This window comes from Betta splendens, chromosome 16 (genome assembly GCF_900634795.4).
Source record: "Betta splendens chromosome 16, fBetSpl5.4, whole genome shotgun sequence".
Lineage (NCBI taxonomy): Eukaryota > Metazoa > Chordata > Actinopteri > Anabantiformes > Osphronemidae > Betta > Betta splendens.
Window position 1 is genome coordinate 10,875,971 of NC_040896.2, and position 18,978 is coordinate 10,894,948.

Sequence of the window (18,978 nt, forward strand, 5' to 3'; positions counted from 1 at the left end):
CAATTTTAAATTATGGGATTAACATAGTTTCACACATATTTGCATCCAGGTATTTAGTACAAATGGAGTCAAACCTAAACACTTGTATACATGAATGCACCATGTGTCACATTATTAAAAATCTACAGCACCATCCTCAGAGGAATCTATGTTTTATTTTTATCAGTTAACGTTTCTCAGATTTTTAATGAATGCTTTCATTAATCAGATTCAACAAAATGTGACTGAAAATCCTACTAATTTACTTGGATCAAATTGAAATTTAGCTTGAATTTTTAGTTTTGTTAGGTATTTCTCGAAATGGTCCATGTGTTTTATTATTTCAGGTCTACAGTTTGACACTTGTAGGAATTCTGGTATTATGTGCAGTGAAGTTGTTTCTTACTTATTATTATGCTTCTGTTCTCAACAACAATGCTGTGTCACAATGAATCAGTTCAACAAACACAGTCCACAACAGTCCACTATCCAGAATAATGTTTATTGCTTTTGGGGATATTAATATTTTTCTTCTTTTTTGTACTTTCCATTTTTCCTCTTTACAGTAAAACAAAGAGCAATGACAGGTAAAACCACTGCACTGTCATTTTTGGATGTGTACACACACATACACACACAAAGGAAACAGTATTTACAGCCGTTAGTGGGTGTACTTCACATGGACGTGACTGGAGGCCTTTCCTGTAGCAACTCAACAAACATAGAGCTTTACATTAACTTTACAATAGAGCTTTCACAACTAATCATTATACCGCCACTGTTTGACAAACCATAAAGACTATGAAGCTGTACAGTATGGTTGTGTGTTCACTCTGTGCTGAGAAACTGGCACAGATAAAGGAAGTTGGTCATTGGATCTGGGTAAAGCAAAGACTGTTTTATTTATTCATTTTTTCCAGTGTTTAATGTCCTCAAGCAAACAGAATTGCCCTGCTGCTGGCATGGACAAAATGCATTGATTGAAAAATAATCAAAACACATTTTGGGGGTAGGATTTAAAAAAGAAAATGCAAAGACCGATATTATTCACATTTGACTAATTACAGAACAGTTACACAGGGTGAATGCTAACTATAAAAATAGTCTACCAGCATATTTTCCAACCCAAAGGGTTTGTACGTTGGGTATCTGGCAAAAAAAATGACCAAAGGGCACAATTAACTGGGGCTGAGAAAATCAGAGATAATTCCCAGTGTGAACTCTGTCCTCATCATAGAAAAACATCTTCAGAGTGCAGATCTTCTGCCATTAATAATTTAAACTTTGATACACCTAAGCGTATAATTTTTCCAACATGTTTAAATACAGAATTAAATCACAACAATACAGCTAAATCTTATCATAGTGAATAATAATTAAACGTAATGTACACCATATTAAAATATATACACAGAAATGATCATACAAATTTCTAGATTGCTTCATTCGCTCTCTTTATCTGTCCTTTAAAAATGTGAAGGAAATACTTGAACCACAGGACTAAATACAGGAAATATTGTAATAAATATGGATTTTATAATTTAAAGGAAACCACAAGAAAAAATAATCTACAGAACTAAGTGCAAAATAACCTTAGAGACAACAATTTCAGGCGCAGGATGACGGAGACGGTTCATTAGAGACAGAGTCAACCGGCCTCTAGGTGGCAGTATTTGACCACCCAAGAGTCACAGCGACAGTCTGCAGTTCAACTCTCCCAAGACTTACAGGGCAAATCTGTAAAATTGGACCAATCTAAGCATTACTTGTTGTTCTGTCCTGTTAGTGCGTGGATGTTGTTTGTTAATGTTGGTCGAGGCAGTTGTGTTGCTGTGCTGTAATTTACCACCTCGCTGCCTTCTATCATAGCGGAGGTGGACAGCAGGTTGTGGAGTGCTGCCGGCAGCGCGCAAAGCAAATCCACAAAGCACGTGGCGATTCGCTGTGAGAGACCAAAACAGAAGGGATGGGGTGGTGGGACCCGCAGCCTGAAACTGTACGCGCCATAGGGTCGGGGGTGGACAAGGCGGTGGGCAACTGTACCCAGTTAAAGACGTACACAGCAAACAGGGAAACAAAACTCTACAGTAAAGAACAGAACTGCTTTTCCTGGGAAAAAAAAGTATCTTTCAAGAGCGACTGAAGAAGAAAAGAGTCTCTGAAAGGAGAGAAGAAGAGAGCTGTCAGAGCATAGACTGGCAAAATGGTGGTCGCAGGAGAGAATGTATTAGCTGTGTATCATTTTGAGAGTCTCTGTCTCCCTGTGTCTTTCATGCAGAGCCATGGAGGGGGAGAGTGAAGGAGGCAGGGAGGGGGGAGGAGGAGTGATGGGCATCAGGGTCTTCAGAGGATGCGGGGACGCGGGCGGCGGCAGAGAGGAGATGGGCGGCAGCGCGCCGCCCTTCTTCCCGTCCAGGACAACCTGCGACCGGCTCGCCAGGCGGGACTCCTTCCCGATGCTGAACTCGTGCTCGTTTTCGTTCTCCGAGCTGCAGTCGCTCAGATCCGTGATCTCCAGGTCCGAGTCGGACTCGGGGTCCTGCTTCACCCCTCCCCTCCGCTCCGTGGGGCTCTGCTGGCCTGTCCCAGTCACGGCTCCCAGGCCCACAGGTCCCAGCCCCAGCCCCAGCCCCGAGCCCGGAGGGTTGACCTCCACCCTCTCCCTCTCCCCCAGCGCCGCCCCGTTGCCAATGTCCGTGCGACCCATGGACAGACTCCCTGGGTAGGAGGGCAGACAGAGTCTAGGCTGGCCACCCGCCGTGCCGTTTGTCCCTGCAGTTTGCCCGGCCGCACCCCTCTCACCACCCGCGTCCCCTGGGGGGATCAGAGAGGAGAAGGGGTGAGGCAGCTGAGAAAGGCTGCTCTGCAGAGGGTTCGGGTAGAACTGGGAGGGGTAGAGCGAGCCAGGGGGCAGTTTGGGGCAGTTATTGAGAGAGAAGGCCCCTGGGAGGTAGGGGTTGAAGCCCCAGGGGTAGTCAAAGGGCGGGTTGCGAGGGTACGGGCCCAGCAGGGACGGAGGTTTGGAGTAGCACGGGGCGCCTAGGACAGAGAAAGCACAAACGCGCCGGTTAGCGCTCAGAAGGGCAAAAGGTTCCTTGACATACAACATCCAAGAATGTTGGCTAATTATGCTCAGCAGCATTAGCAATTCTAATCAGGAGCCACGGGGGCCGGCGCTGGTGCGGCCGCTTCCAACAAAAGCATGATGGTTCATTTATGCATGCCGTTACTGAGGTGGAGCCACTGCAGCAAAACCAAACACACACACACACACACACAGCCATCGCACGTCTCTGCTCCCATCGCCGTGGCGACCGCCACCTTTTGGGAAAACCCGCTGGAGACGTAGCGGAGAATGCGACAGCGGAGGAGCACAGGCTCCTCCACAGGTTAAGTGAGTGGCAGGGAGGAAACCTGTCGACCCCCCCCCCCCCCCCCCGCCCCCCGACGTGCGACATGTCATCGAATCGCTTAAAATTAGGCGAAACCCTTGGCAGCGAATCAGACGCTGCGGCGCGCTTGGGTTCGGCTCCGCGGAGACGACGGAGAAAGGCAGCAGATCCGAGGTGATGGTGGAATTCAAATTTAATGAACAAACAAAAGCGTTGCCTCTCGACCTACTGTACTTCCTTCCAGCTGACAACCAACTCAAAGAGTCTCTTTCGCTGCTGCACCCTCCTCCTCTCCCTCCTCCTCCTCCTCCCTCTCTCTGTATCACTCTGTTATTTACTATGCAGGGCTAATTTGACAGTGGTGAAGTCTCAGCGTGCTGGGCCAGGAGTAGCTAGCAGACACATGAATATTGAATCAGTCAGGCAGGCCTCACTTGCTTATGAAAACACAGTAATGGGTGCCCACAGGCCACAAACTGAAGCCTGCACCCTCAATTAGGGCCTTCCTGCCTGGGAAGGGATTAGGACAGCGGGGACACATGGGAGGGAGAGGAGGGTGAGAAGGGAAGAAGGGGGGAATAGGACCTGAGGACAAACAGAGAAGGGAGGGAGCTTGTATGATGAGGCGCATGTGTGTGTGTGTGTGTGTGTGTGTGTGTGTGTGTGCGTGCACCAAACTCCACCTCGCCACAATCGCACACCTTGCGATGCACACGCAGCGCGTGAAGGAGCGCAAACAAAGGCGGCACCGGCGCACGAGCGCGCGCGGGTCCACCGCGGCAGCGCTGACAGACGATGCTGAGAGTGCGGATGATTTCTCCGGTGCTGGACGCGTTCCTGGGCGTCTCACCGCCGCTGTGCATTATTCACACGCCAACCTGAACTCTCTCACCCGGAGCACAGCCTCACTGTGGGCTGCGATGGGACGGCCATCGCTCTCGTTTCCTTTAACAATAAATGTCTGCCTTCCCCTGCTGCCTTTGTTTAGGAAGGTCTGCCTCCTCACCGCCCGCACACCTCATTCACATTTATGTACGAGCTGTCTTCTCACGTCTGAAGGCACTTTGTCCGTGGGATGGTCTAAGACTCCTCCTTTTGCTCCAGCACTTAGTTCCTCACAAACTTTTCTCCTCCTGTAAGCTCACCTGAACCGAGGAAAGGAAATGTGTCCAGCCTCAGCTTGTCTCCTTCGGGCCCCGCCGCAGTGGTCCCTCGATCAAACAGGGAAGCTCCTCGGCCAGAGTCAGGCAAGCGGGGAAACAGGGACTGTATGGCCTGAGTGGGAGAGCAGAGACGAGATTAAAAAGTAGTTTAAGACAGAAAAGATCCTGCAAATCTGCCCTCATTGCGCTGCTGTGTTGTGTGGGGTTAAAGCATATGGCGAAGGCAGCCCCCCTGCGGAGCGGGACGCGACCGGGGACGCAGTCACAGCAAGGACAGGATGAAAAGCAGCGCCGTGGGACGCGGCGTGAAAAGGGAGGTAGGACGGAGGAGGCTCCGAATCTCAAAGGCAGGAAGAGCTCAGAGTCAAATGGAGACCAGCGATTAAGATGTTGGGCACAGAGGACGAATGAAAAGCGGAGCGAGGGATCGTGGGCCGGCGTGTGCGAAAGGACGCGGGACGAGCAGGTCTGAGATCTGAGGGACTGACATCCACTCTGGATAGAGGCATGTCTGTGCAGAATATGTGGGGGAGAAGGAGCCGAGGTAAAAATAAATGAAACAGTTGAACCTCAGGAATCAAGGGGACAAAGGGGGGATTTTATTCCCTGCCACGACTGGGAATCGATAGTATCTGTCACCTCGCAGCCCCAAGTTTGAAAGGCGAGACTGTACTCCCAAGCTGCGAGATCTGTGTTGCTTAACAACCCGCATTAATGACCCGCCATTGATCTGATTCGACGCGACCCCTTTGCTTTCCATTGCTTTCATTTTCAGTCGATGGCAGACGGATATGCCATCGGAGACGAGGATGAGAGGAGGAGGGGATAACGTCTTCTTTTGTCTTAAGGACAAGTTAAAACCGTCCCCGTGCACGGTCTCCTTCAGAGCCTGTCGCTTGATCCCGTCTGAGGGACGGCACAGACGAACGAGGAATGATTTTACTTTGCTGTAAAACTCGGCTGGGCTTTAAATGAAATTAAATTATCTGCACAATGGTGCAGGTTTCCGTGAGTGCAGCCATATTTACATGTAGTTTGTAAAAAATACATTTGACTATATTACTGAACGTTTATTATTTTAATTGAACTAAAGGTAATTGCGAGTTTGTCTCCTGATACAAAATAATAAAGTTTATAAGCTCTTAAAATGAGAAAATAAGACGTGAATGATAGTCAACAGTAGAGATAAAGCAAAATTATTGGTTATGTACCTTGAAAAACATAACATCTAAAACACATCATACCATCATGTAGGTCTAAGTTAACCTGAAACAATCACACTGATTCCAAACTTTATGGAAACCCAAACCCCTCAAGGCCTCCATCCAAACATTCATACCTCCGGGCTGCAGTCCGGTGCGGTTGAGCCCCCATTGAAGTGATTCTGGGCCAGGAAGAAGGGAGAGTTGGCCATGTCCAGGATGGGGTAGTTCACCAGCACCACCTTACTGAAGTTAAACTTGTAGGTGAAGCGCTTCCCTTTGGTTTTGTGTAAAATGCGCTTGTTGTAATAATACCTGCAGAGGAGGAGGAGAGGATGGAGAGAGGGGATGGAGGATAAAGGAAAAAGGAAGAGGAAAAGGAAAAGAGGAGGGAAGGATTAATATAATGCTCGCATCAAGGTTTCGCCTTTCACCGCCAACAGAAAAGAATGAGTAAACAACTTTGGTGCTGTGGGGCGAGAGCCATGCTGATTTCCCACTGTTTTTATTCATCTCCTCCTTTCCTCAAATCAATTCACGTCTGACTGCCTGGATTCAATACAATATGGTTCTTTAAAGGGAAATTTTATTCAGCTCAAAAAAATCAAAACGCTGAATCTCCTTAAGCCTCAAGACCTTTAACATGCGATGGAAGTTGTAGTGGAAATAAAACAACAAATAGCAGCATCTGGTGTTAATATTACGCTTGTCCCTCACAGGACTAGAGATACGTGTGATTATCAAGACGACGCAGTCCCAGAACATGCAGCATTAAAGCACTGTGAGATGCTTGACTTCACAGAGCAGAACGCAGGTGGGACAGGGACGTCGCCGTGGTAACGACCTCGGGCGTCTCCCGCTGGGCATGTCGGGCTGTCGCCACGTCAGTTTCCCGTGCCACCCACGCAGGCCGATCAGCGCGCGGAGCCTTCAGGCTCAGGTGAGGGCAAAAAAAAACCCAAACTCAGACGCGTTACGGTGGCGAGAAGGTCTGAATCCCGAGCAGCTACACTTATTTATTTTAGCGTAACAGTAAATGCAGCAAATGCAAAATTCATTAGACAACCTCAGCATTAAATATTGGTGAGGGGAGCTCCATTATGCAGATGCACCGCAGCAAACAGCAGCGTGTAGGTATCAGCCTGGGTCCACGGTGGCTGCGCCCGCTGCACTCGTGTGTGTGGGTTTTGCTTTGCGTGGCAATTGTGCCGTGGCCCTTAATTGAGCAATTAAGTGAGGCTAATTAAGAAGGCTAATTGTGGCCCCAGCCAATTCATAACAATTAGACTTTGACGACAGCCCCCATTAACAAAGGGCCGAAGGAAAGCAGAGAGGGGGGGTGGGGGACGAACAAGGGGGTACTTTATATTTGCATAAGAAAACTGTGCGTGCAGACGAGGGAGCGTGAGCGGAACAGCTTTGAGTTGGTGCCGAGCAGCTTCCATGTTCTGAGGAGGAGGCCCATGCAATTTCTCACCGAGGCTTAATTTTGAAATCCCTATTGAATTTTTTATTTGGCAGCTCAATGGTGAACTTTCCATCAGGATGTCCACAGATAAGGAGAAATTGAGGATATCGACGTTCCCGAGGAGAAGTCCCGCCTTTATCTTTCCATTTTTACCAACGTGGAGAGGAGAAACGTGAGGATTCAATCAAACAAGACCACAGCAATTCACGTAAACGGCGGCGTGTTTATCTGACAACAACTGTGTTTTTGCTTGACATTCAGCGCATCCTGAGCGTGGTGTGTTTTGCTGTGATACCTCAGCGCCCTGCTCAGCTTGTCATAGTTCATGTGAGGCTTGCACTTCCTGATCCCCCACAGCCGGGCCACCTCGTCCGGGTCCTTGATGACGAACTCGCCGTAGTCGCCCTGCCAGGCGATCACCCCCTGGTACTCCTCCTTCTGCAGCAGCTCCAGGATGAAGTGCCACAGCTGGATCTGTCTGGACCCGGGGCTCGACTCCGGTTTGTAGGCCCAGTCGGGGAAGGCGAACCCTGGGCAGAGGGAGGGGGGGGAGGGAGAGGAGGATGAGGGCGAGGCCCGTCGTTTGTTCCGCTGCCTGACCGGGGGGGAGGGAGGCGCCGCTGTCAGAATGACCGATGAGTGATGGAGGTGAGGGATGATGTGTTTAATATCACAGCACGTGCCTTGAGCAATGTTGGTCTGTGCTAATGCCCTCTAGCCTCAACAGACTGGTCAGTGGGATGATGACAGCTCACTGGGAGAGATCTGATTGATGCCGCTCGGGCCTGAATTCTAAAAGCGGCCCGTATGCACGTTACTTATGCAGTTAAGCAGCTGTTTGACCAACTCCAAAGAGAATCTGGCGCTAACTAGCCCCGTGAAAACATTAGCTATACAACCAATTACCCCCAGAGACTAATCAATGTGCATGCGTGTGGTTAATGTTTTTAAATAGCTGAATATCTGAGGTGTGTTTTAACGTGCGATGCTTCTGAACTTTTAATAGGACCGTTTTGTTTGTTTTTGCCATTGGACGTCTGCACATGTGGAAGCGTCAATCAAACCGCCCGTAGGTCTCAGGAGGAGGACGAGGGACTGACCTGGCGTCCAGAGCGCGGGCACCGGGGGCAGCAGCAGATCGCTGACGCAGTTACAGTCCATGCCTCCACAACACCTGAGACACAGGGGAGAGAGAGTCACCGACCCGCGAGAGAATCCAGCAGAAGCCAGCCAAAGTCAGGCTTATTTCACTGGGCCGAGGTCGAATTCCGTGAGAGTAAACTTTGTTGAAAATACAGGTATTGCATAAGGGTCTAAGGACGAAATATGAGTTCAAACATACATTAAATCAATGTGAAATATAGCAAGGTTATGTTTCATATGTCTTTGGCAGAGATCAGGTGTTTGATGGATGTGATCTTGTGTGGCCACCTGAGGCTGTGCCTGATGCAACAGGGTGGACATCCCTATCGTGCATTTATGAACAGGAGGAATTAAATAGACTTTTGAAAAGCGAGCCGAGGCCGAGCCACATTAGCCAATAAAACAGGCTTATTAATACAGAATATGGCCGTGCTATTCCTCAGTGGATTCTGAATCAGAAGATAGGATCGCTTGGGCTTCACAGCCTCTGCTCTTGGCTTCACCTGTTGATTGGTGGGAGAATGAACGTAGCGTCTGTAATAACAGAGTTTTCTTATATCAGTGATAATAAAACAACGTCCAATAATTTGTTTTAATCATACATGTAAATATGAGCGTCACATCAAATAAAAAGGTTTGTGTTTAAAAACATTAATTATGCTGAAAAATGCCTCCTGTAAGTCTTACATTTTTTACTATCACTGCTGATTAATTAATGTGTTTTTATTGTTGTTCAAGGAGAGGCCAAATCTAATTACTTCATATATTGTTGTGTATTTCATTTTGCACCTCATGAAGAACAAGTCAAATACAGTGGCGAATGTTTGGACTGTTCCTTTTATTTCCACGGTCATAACTCTGACTAATGTGCTAACAGGTGACCTGCGTGTACCTGTCGGCGTGTGAGCGAGGGCCCGCGTTTATTAAGCGACAGCTAATAACGATAACGTCTGCGGCCTCAACGCGCCGCAGACGTCTGCTGACAGCGGCGCGTTTCCACGGGGAGCGATGCTCTGGATATCACAGCCTCATCAGGGTTGTTTTACAAAGCTCAGATGGAAGAGATGCCCTGTGCTACACGGGTATCTTTAATGCTAGCGCTCTATCTCTGCCTTCACTCTCTGCCTCTATTTAATTATGCTCTGTGAATTTTGGATTTTCCCTCCAGCATTGAAATGGAACGTGAATTATTGAGGTGTGTTTGTATAAATTATTATTGCTAACTCCGGGCATTTCTCTCTCTCTCTCTCTCTCGCCCGACTCGCTCGCCCTATCTGCCTCTCGCTTGCGCTCGCCCTGCTTCCAGCCTTTGGATTGTGGCCCCTCTTGCTCTCCGCTCTCTCCTCCCTTTCTTCGTCTTTCTTGTTTTCAAGCCGCTGCATCTGTCTTCAAACACAGAGCTGGCGTCGGTGCGTTTTTGTCCCATCGTTCACGCTCTCGACCCTCGCCCGTCGCCGTTTTCTCTCTGCCTCCACTCCGTTTCCCATAATGAGCCAAAGTTACCCGAACAGTTCCAGTAATGGCTCCAACGCATAGCGGCTCGGTTTCTCCCGGGACCTTTCGCCCGCGATGTGTGGTGGTTTGGAGCACCCGCGACATCCAGCACCGTTAGAAACCGCTCCATCATGTATGTTAAAGAACGGGCCCATTCAGAGCAGCGTGAGCCGATAAAAACAACACATTGTTTGTGTACATGGTAGTAATCTATAAGCATCCTGCTTCCCTGTGGGCTGCAGGTCATCAATACTGCATCATCTCTTTCATTTGCCATATTCTCGTGGTTCACAGCACGTATAAGCTCGTCTCCTCCGAGGATTTTATATATGTGAGCCTCTGTCTGTCGGGGTCTCTCCAGCTCCTCTCACCACCTACGCAGCGCCTCACATCTATACCCATCCTACCTTTTCCTAACCAAGCGGCCCGTCTATACAGGTGAACCCGCCTTTCCTCTTCCCCACCTCCTTTCCACCCGCACCTCCCCGCTGTTCTCCCATCCTCCCTGCCTCTCGCCCCACCCATCTGCCTTTTCTCTCCCTCTCTCCTGCTCTGTGTGTTTTGCTTCGGCGCAGTAATTTTCCGTTTGATTTCGGAGGTAATGCATTTTTTACAAATCAAAGAGGAAGCCAGGCTGCACCCCCCCCCCCCCTCATCTGCCTCCCTCCTCCTCCTCCTGTTTCCCTCCCTCCCTCTCTTTCTCCCCAGCCTCTCGTTCTCGCCCCCCACGGCCCCCCAGGCCAGAGAGGAGATAAAGGAGCCCCCATCATTTCCTTGTTAGTTTTGATTTGGGCAGCACAGGGCTTTCAAGTTCCCCCCATCACCCCCAGAAACATTATAACTAGCAGCCCAGGGAATACTGCTCCTCGTACACACACTCTTACACACACATGCATGCACAGACTGTCAGAGACAGACATTCACAGATTGTAATAGGTTGTACATGCACAGTAAACACACCGTCTTAAGATATGCCACGGATACACAGGTATTCAGGTGGCTCACACACACATGCACACGCACGCACACATGCACACATGCACACGCACGCACACACGATTCACACAAAATAAGACACAAGTCCATAGATATTGACCAAATCAATATCGACACACTAACACACCTCATTGTGCTTAACGAGAGATTGCACTTTGTTTACTAAAGATGCCGAGGTGCTGATAGCACAGAGACGCGTGGAAGGAAAAAACACAAATGTGTTGTATCATTGCGGACAAACAGCCCCAACAAAAGACCTTTCTCACAAAAGGCCACCAACAAAACCCAGCGTGGGTGATGGATCACGCAGTAAGTGATAACAATAGGAAGCATACAATAGGGCTGCAGAGTTACTACACCAAGTCACACCTGCAACACAACACCCTCAACTCAAAGGAACCCTCGGCAGCTCCTAGTTTTAGCAAACAGGCCATTACCGCTCGGCTGCGAAGCCTCTGGTGTGTTGATGACTCAGAGGCGTTTGATAATTCAGTCAGCTGCTAAGAGCGAGCGCTGGGTTTTGGGGACGGACTTCTCCGTGTGTTTCAGACGACTGGTGCACTTGCGTGGGGTCAAGGCTGAAGGTGACGGAGCCGTCGCTGTTCAACAAAGTCCCCGAAAGACGTGAAAACGGAGCACGTGCCCGGAAAAAACGCCTTTAAACCGGCAAGAACTTCCGTAAGCACTCTGGAGAAATGGAAAGCGGCTAGAAATACAACAGTGACATCACCACTGGGTTCACCGAGCCAAAGTCTTGCTCGTTTAGACAACATGAAGACGTGGCGCAACATTATCGCACATTCGTGTTTCAGCAAGTCGAGCCGAAAGACGTGCACAAATGCAAATGTGCATCTGGACAACAGCATCTTCCCTGCGAACACGACTGACGGCTGCACCGTGACACAGGTTTGCATCACAGCTGGGACAAGGCCGCCGGCGGAGCCGGCGGGGCCAAGGTTGGTGCCACTGACGGGAGCGAGATGGAAACGGAGGGAGCAGCGCGCCGCGCTATCGAGCAGGTTTTGAAATTCCGCAGAGTGACTGGGGCAGAGGCAGGAAGGGGCTAGGCTGACGTTCAGGCAACGTTATGTCTCCAGTGCTGTCTAAAGAAGGAAAGAGTGATGGGTCACGATATAAAAAGATAGAAAACATGAGCAGCATGAGGAGTCTGGCCTCTCCCGCTTTCTTTTTCCACTAGATGAAACGGACTCTGTACATCTGTCTCATCTTCCTTTTTTTGGTTGCCCCTGAAGAAGACCCAACCGAACCCTCTCTCTCTCTCTCTCTCTCTCTCGTTGCCTTTCTTGCCGCTATCTCCGTCTCCCCCTCTGTTCCTCTCCCTGGTTAGCTCTGACACACTGGTCAGCCTCAGGGTGGAAGAACAGAGGGACTCTGCTATGGGTTTGTTAGAGGAGATGGAGAGAAGGAGAGCGAGGGGAGAAACGAGGAGGGAGGAGAGAGAGAGAGAGAGAGAGAGAGAGAGAGAGAGAGAGAGAGAGAGAGAGAGAGAGAGGCGGGTAGAAAGGGGGGCTCGGCCAGGAAGAGGGAAGGGAACCTGAGGACCACGTGAACGAGCAAAGTCAAAAAAAACAAGAAAAGTCCACCATGAGTCAAAATGTTTGGAAAATTATTCCTCTAGGTTTGTTGAGCTTTGTTACAAGCGTTTAAAACATATTCTTTGTACATCTATCAACAAATTACACTAATTACATCCGCACTAGATTAAAACAATTAACTAGAATAAATCACTTGCATCCATCTTTGCTGTTTTACGACCCACACAGCCACACTGACACTCGCTGCAACTTTTAGAGCAGCTAAATTTCCACAAGTTCATTTCTTTGTACCTTGAACTACCCATCACGCTGTCATATGAAAGAGCAGTCAGAGCCGTGTCAGTAATGGGAACAGGCAGCGGCGCGGTTCTGTCAGTGGATTCCTCCAACGTGCATCCGCGCCGCGCCGCGCCGCGGTGACGCTGTTTGTTCTCCCGCAGAGCAGCTCGTGCTCCACACCGCGGGGGTAAAGCCAATACCGAGCCCTTCACACACCTGGCACCGGCGCCGGGCCGCGAAATCCGTCAGCGAAATTCATTCTGAAAAATACACCGCGCACGTTCTGCGGGTAGAGCGACTGCGAAGCCGCGTTGTTACGAATGAGGGATCAAGTGCAGCAGCTCACGCGCCTGAAGACGCCCGCAACTCACAAATGATTCGATTTATGAGGTAAAATATTGTCCAGGAGAAGCTGGGATTCACAAATTAGGCTTTGGCTGCATACAGCAGTTGTATCTGCCGAGGATCCATTTTTTAAAATGGGTAACAAATATGCGGTTCTATTTTTAAAAGGACGATAATTATTTAAAAGCAGCTGCTTCCAGAAGCGCAGGCTGGAGAAGTTGGGGACGATTCCAGCAGACACCACGACTGTTTAAACTGCAGAGTTCGTCTTTGTCTGTGAAGGTCAGTGTTGACGTGAAGAAGTTTGGGGGCTTTTTAGTGATTCTCGCGGCAGTGAGGTGGAGTTCAGACCCCTGCTGAGGTCGCGTCGGCATCTGCTGCCTCTGATAAATAGGTTTAGAAGGAGGCGAGTGGAGATGAGGATGTGAGCGTATGAAAATGGTATTAGTACGGTATGGAACGGCGGTTTTAAGAAAATAAGGGAAAAAAGGGGGAAAGGATGAAGAAAAAAGTATCAATCGATAGGGTTAAATTATTCATCGTCATTAATTATCGATCGCTCTCCGCTGCCGGCTCGTCCGCCTCGCGCCAGAGTTGAAAGGAGGGAAAGCGCGCTTTATTAAAACCGGCTCGAGCCTCATTGTTTCATGTCCCGCGGCAAAGAAAAAGCTCGAGTTCGGCTCTGCCCGCGCCGGTAGAAAAATACACACGCACGCACACACACATTGCTCCACCTCCCTCCTTCGCTTGTTCCCTAGCGCGCGCGCTCTCTCTCTCTCTCTACATCGACGCACGGGAGAAGCTTTGGGGAGCCTCGCGCGGTGTTCACGGGGCGGCTGTGTCTCGCGTGGATCGATGAGGGATCAATGGCTCGCGCTGACTAATAGCCAGAGAGCGCCTTTGATCTCGCGGCTGAGAGATCAAAACCTGCGCGAGAGGGAAGAGAAATAGGAAAAGAAACTGCGCCGGCGAGCTGACCTTCACACACACACACACACACACACACACACACACACACACACACACACACACACACACACACACACACACACACACACACACACACGCAAAAAACACGCGCAGCACACGCACGCGCACCGTTTTTAGGAATTTGACTGCAGGATATCCTACCAGCAATCAAATTATGAGAAATTCATCGGTGAGGCAGCTGCAGGCGAATATGCATTGGACACATTTAGTGTGAAAAAAATAGCGAACTATAAGCTACGACCAAAATCCCCCATGCGTGCGAGTGCGTGCGTGCGCACACGTCGTCCTGCCGCCTCGTCCAAGCTGTTGCTCCTGATTTTGACTTCCTCAGACAAGGTGATACGGTGAGAACAAGGGAACCATCTGTTGTTTCCAGCGAGCAGACGAGTGTCCTACAGGCTCAACTTCACGCCTATACACAAGGAAGCTGTGTGTGTGTGTGTGTGTGTGTGTGTGTGTGTGTGTGTGTGTGTGTGTGTGTGTGTGTGTGTGTGTGTGTGTGTGTGTGTGTGTGTCTCCAGGGTCTGACTTCCACTAAATAAATGTAAAATGAAATTACCTTTCCACTATAAACTCTCTGTATAATGTTATATAATTAGCACATTTAGGTGTTGAGTGGAAATTACAGTATTATACTTTACATATGAGGTTTTAAGTCAGACAAAAAAGCAGCTGAATGTGAACCCAAAATGAAAATCTAAGCTAATTTAGAGCACAATCCAGGGGTTAATAGGACCTTTATTAGTCCGGAGAACCACAGCGTCATTCCTCGTTTTCCACACTTTTACCTGGGGAAATGCTCCCCTCTCTCTCTCTCTCTCTCTCTCTCTCTCTCTCTCTCTCTCTCACTACTCATCCTTATCATGCTCTATCTCTCTCTTCACCCCAATCACTCTCCCTCCCCTCTCTGGTCAGTGAGTTACTCTCTCTATCGCTCTCACTTCCCAAATTAACCACTCAAGAAGTCACCACCGACTCAATCAATAGCTCATACATAAACCCTGCTATAATCGCTCCCCCAGCCTGTCTGTCTGCCTCCCTCCCTCCCTCTCCTCACCCCCTTCTCACCACCAGCTTCTAACTGACACTCCTCTTCCTCTCCTCCTGTGTCTCACTGTTCGTCTTTTTTATGTCTTCATTCTACCATCTCTAATTATTTGAGACACTCTTTCCTCTCATATAAAACCATCGAACGGCTGTCATAAACACAGTGGGAGGGAATCAAAAGAAGAGTCCTCAAACCCCTGGTCGTGCACCCTGTGCAACTTCTCAAAAGCCTGAGCTCATGCAATTTTGATCTGTTTAACACGAAATGTCTCTTTTTTTGAATGGCCAAACTGAACTGAATGCAGGATAAGTGGACGCCCCACTGCAAATGGCTCTAGACGTGCCCAGAAGAGGGTGCCCCCATTCTGTAAAAGACAAAACTGTGACAAAATAGTTTTTGTCCCATGTGTTTCTATAACACGTTTAGTGTGAAACAACTGAAGTGATGAAACATAAAATGCATTTCCAAAACTCATTAAAAAGTACTTTATAAACTGAAAGCCTCACAAAAGCATGATGACTTGATCTGACAAAAAAAAAGCATCCACCTACAGAAAACAGGAGGAAAATGTGTCTTGCGTCTTCTTGCATAAAGAAGCAGCTCACACTAACACCACACTTTGATGTGACCTTGCTGTGGACACTTTGTCTGAAAGGTGACCTGATGCTATTTTGGGAGTAAAACTCCACGGTCCCACTAACTCTCCCAAATTCCTTTAGGGACTTGATGTTTGTGTAGCATCCCTCTAAAATTTATTACAGGATCACAGTAATTCTTTTAAGTGCAAGGGCACTATCGGTCCATGTTAGTATGTCCAGCCAGAATGGGTCCAGTATTGCGTTATAGCAAAGACAAGGAGACATCAATATTGCATTATCTCATGTTTAACTGTGAGACGCACATAGTTGTTTTGGGGGCCTTAAAGATATTGTATTACCAAAGGAGATACAGGCAGACATCCACACTCACACACAAGCAGAAAAAAGAGAGTAACACACAGAGAATTTTAAAATTATAAGGCCTCCACACACCATGCGCTCCTCTCTCTACATCTCTTTCTCTCTCTGTGTCCTCCCTCGCTTTTCTCTGCCTCTCTCTCTCCTCTCTCCAAAGTCTTTGATTCGTCCGCGCGGTTTGATCTGTGAGAGAGCGAGTTTTGTAAACACATTTTTCACGATCATATAGCCACGGGCAAGGGGAGCGTGAGGCGCGGAGGAAGAACAAGAAGGAGAGGGAGACACTCAGAGAGAGAGAGGCAGAGGGAGAGAGAGAGAGAGGATGTGTGAGTGTGTGTGTTTGAGGGACGTTTAATGAGCATTCAAGATGGAAAGACAGACTGACAGAAAATGCAAGGATGAAGTCTCAAATATGGCTCAGCGCGATGCTGCACAGAGACAAAGACGCACACGCACGCGCACACTGGGGAGCGCAGACTGATGGTTTTGGCACAAGTAAAGCATCACAGGGGTTGACGAAATGTGAAGCAACAAGGAGAAGAAGCAAGTTTTCAGTTTTCCTCATCATGCAGAGGGGGGGTGACACTCCAACACTGCGTTTCCCGATATGACACTTCCTGACTGGTGAACCCATGTAGAGTCCGGGAGAGAAAGTGATGCATCTCGTTTGGGATGATGAACGCGGGGAACAGAGAGAAAGAGCGTCTGAAAAACAGATTATGGGTCGAGCCAATAAAACGCAGAGCGCAGACGGTAAACACGCCGCGGTGTAAAGCTGAACTAATAAAAGTGCGAGGCTCGCGTTCTCTACGTTTCTTTTTTCACTTGGTTGGAACACTTTCTTCTATCATCTAGCAGCTGCTAATCCACTTAGGTTCGACTGGCTCCGGTAATGGCGCTAAACCGTCGCCTCAATACCGACTCCTCCTCACAGGGGCGACTCCTGCGCGGCGTGAGCGTCAGACTGACACCGGGCGGTAACGACGGATGCAGGAGAGACAGAAAACAGAAGGCGACGCTATAGAAAAAATAGGGACAGGGTGGAAAAGTCAAAATTTCCCACTAGATATTTAAACTTTTCTACTTGCTATTTTATGGCACATATATAAAATGATGATCTATTAGTTTAAAAAAGTATATGCAAACATGAAGATGAAATTAGAAACCAAGCCAAAATAATTTCAATAATAATAATAATAATAATAATAATAATAATAATAATATACGTTTTAATTATGTAGAGCTATATAGGCGTTCTGATTAATTGCTTCTCTGGATTCTTGACAAAGCTCGTGCTGGGGTGATACGCAGGCCATCACATTTAAAGTGCTTTTCCACTTCGAGATTTGTTTGTTTTCCTAAAAGACGGGGAAACACTCCTCAACAATTCTGCACAAATCCCTGGCGTCAGTCGTTAAAAAATGATTTTCTTTTCATTTTTCCTTTCCCTGCATTCTCTCTTTTTTTAAACTTAGCCTATGCTTTTTACAAAGAATAGCTGCGAGCAGTAGCGCCAGTTGTCAGAATATGTGCCTATGTGCGCGTGCGTGCGTGCGTGCGTGCGTACGCGCACAGCACAGCGTAGTGTAGCGTTTCCTCTTCCTCTCTCTTTCTTCTCTCAGTCTTTTCTGTCCGGGGAATTGTTCTCAACGTCCACAAACACATTGCAAATACCCGCCGGGCCAGAAGCATCGATTTCTAATTAGACGCCAGGATAATCGTTGGAGAGAGATGAAAAAAGGAGAGAGTGATAGCGAGACCGAGTAAATAAATATATAAACGAATTAGAGCCCAGATTAATTGAATGAATATGAGCATTAAAAAGAAACAAAGGTGATCTTGGCGGATAAAACGTTGCGTGGACTGAACGGGAAATGAGGATTTTATACACAGAGGAGGAACAGGACGAGAATAGGAAGTTTCTATAAGCAATTATGGCTTGGAAATCAGCGCCTATGATTTTTGTGCATTAAATAACGAAAATCATGCCTTCGGGAACCGGATTTTCAAATGTCGACGTTTTTGTACATTTTGGACGTGAAGTCATTCGTAGAAAGATCTCAGAAAAAAACTTCAAACGTCCAACAGTGAAGTCCACCCGAAAGGACGGAAAAGTTTACACAGATGCTGAGGACAATAACACCAGAATCAAAACATATGCGCGTGCAGCCTGGAATAAAGAACACTGACATTTGCGCCTGTGCGTGTGTGCACACGCGCGACAGCGGCAGCGATCAACCTTGAGCCGCAGCCACATCTGGATTATCCAACTTCTCCCCGTGTTCAGTCAAATTTCCCCCGTCCCCCCTCCCCTCTCCCCCGCGTTCTGTCTCCTGACACAGTGTGACAGGGGGTTAGCCGGGGAGCTCAGGTAGCTCGTTTACTTTAATTAACGTTTCATCATCCTGGAGCGGGACCGCGCACCGCATATACTCTTTCATGCTGCTCCGTCTCTCATCCCTGTTCTCCATCCATTCATCATCCGCTCTCCCCCCTCCCTCCCTTTATCTCCCCCTTCCTATCTCTCTCGCGCGCGCTCTCTCTCTCTTCTGTCTCTACCTTCGGGCTCTCCTCTCATCTTTTCTTCAGCAGCTCGCCATATCGCCCCTTGCTCTCTGTCTCATGTCCACTCAAGCATATACAGGATAATAATTCAAACACTTTCCTTCCTTCGCTCCTTCTCTACTTCCCTCCTCGTTCCTATCGCCTCTTCCTCTCTTCCGCATCTCTCCTCCATTTTAAATCTCCACTATTTTAAATTTGAGCATAGTATTGCTAATAAACAAACAAACAAAGCGGAATCATCTTTAATGCGTTGTTACAGAATCGGCGTATGTGAATATTACGAAGGCTTTAATGTAAATGTTATAATCCAAAACATTATCTGACATAACAGTTCCCAGAGGGAATATTACAATAATTAATGTGATGCGCTATGATAAGGCCTAGTGGCTGTGCGGTATGGAC

At 48.2% G+C, this 18,978-nt stretch overlaps 1 protein-coding gene across 4 annotated transcripts in view; it reads right to left on the bottom strand.

Moving 5' to 3' along the window:
* Window positions 1-446: 446 nt before the first annotated feature.
* Window positions 447-18,978, bottom strand: part of erfl1 (Ets2 repressor factor like 1) — a 40,228-nt gene continuing 21,696 nt past the window's right edge. For all 4 annotated transcript variants that reach the window (XM_029130120.3, XM_055503344.1, XM_029130118.3 and 1 more), the window contains 5 exons: window positions 8,305-8,378; window positions 7,500-7,734; window positions 5,874-6,051; window positions 4,517-4,646; window positions 447-3,018 (listed from right to left, as the gene is read on the bottom strand). In XM_029130120.3, the coding sequence (XP_028985953.1) occupies window positions 2,207-3,018; window positions 4,517-4,646; window positions 5,874-6,051; window positions 7,500-7,734; window positions 8,305-8,365 (1,416 nt within the window). In that variant the 5' untranslated portion in view covers window positions 8,366-8,378 and the 3' untranslated portion in view covers window positions 447-2,206. The remainder of the gene's footprint in view (window positions 3,019-4,516; window positions 4,647-5,873; window positions 6,052-7,499; window positions 7,735-8,304; window positions 8,379-18,978) is intronic.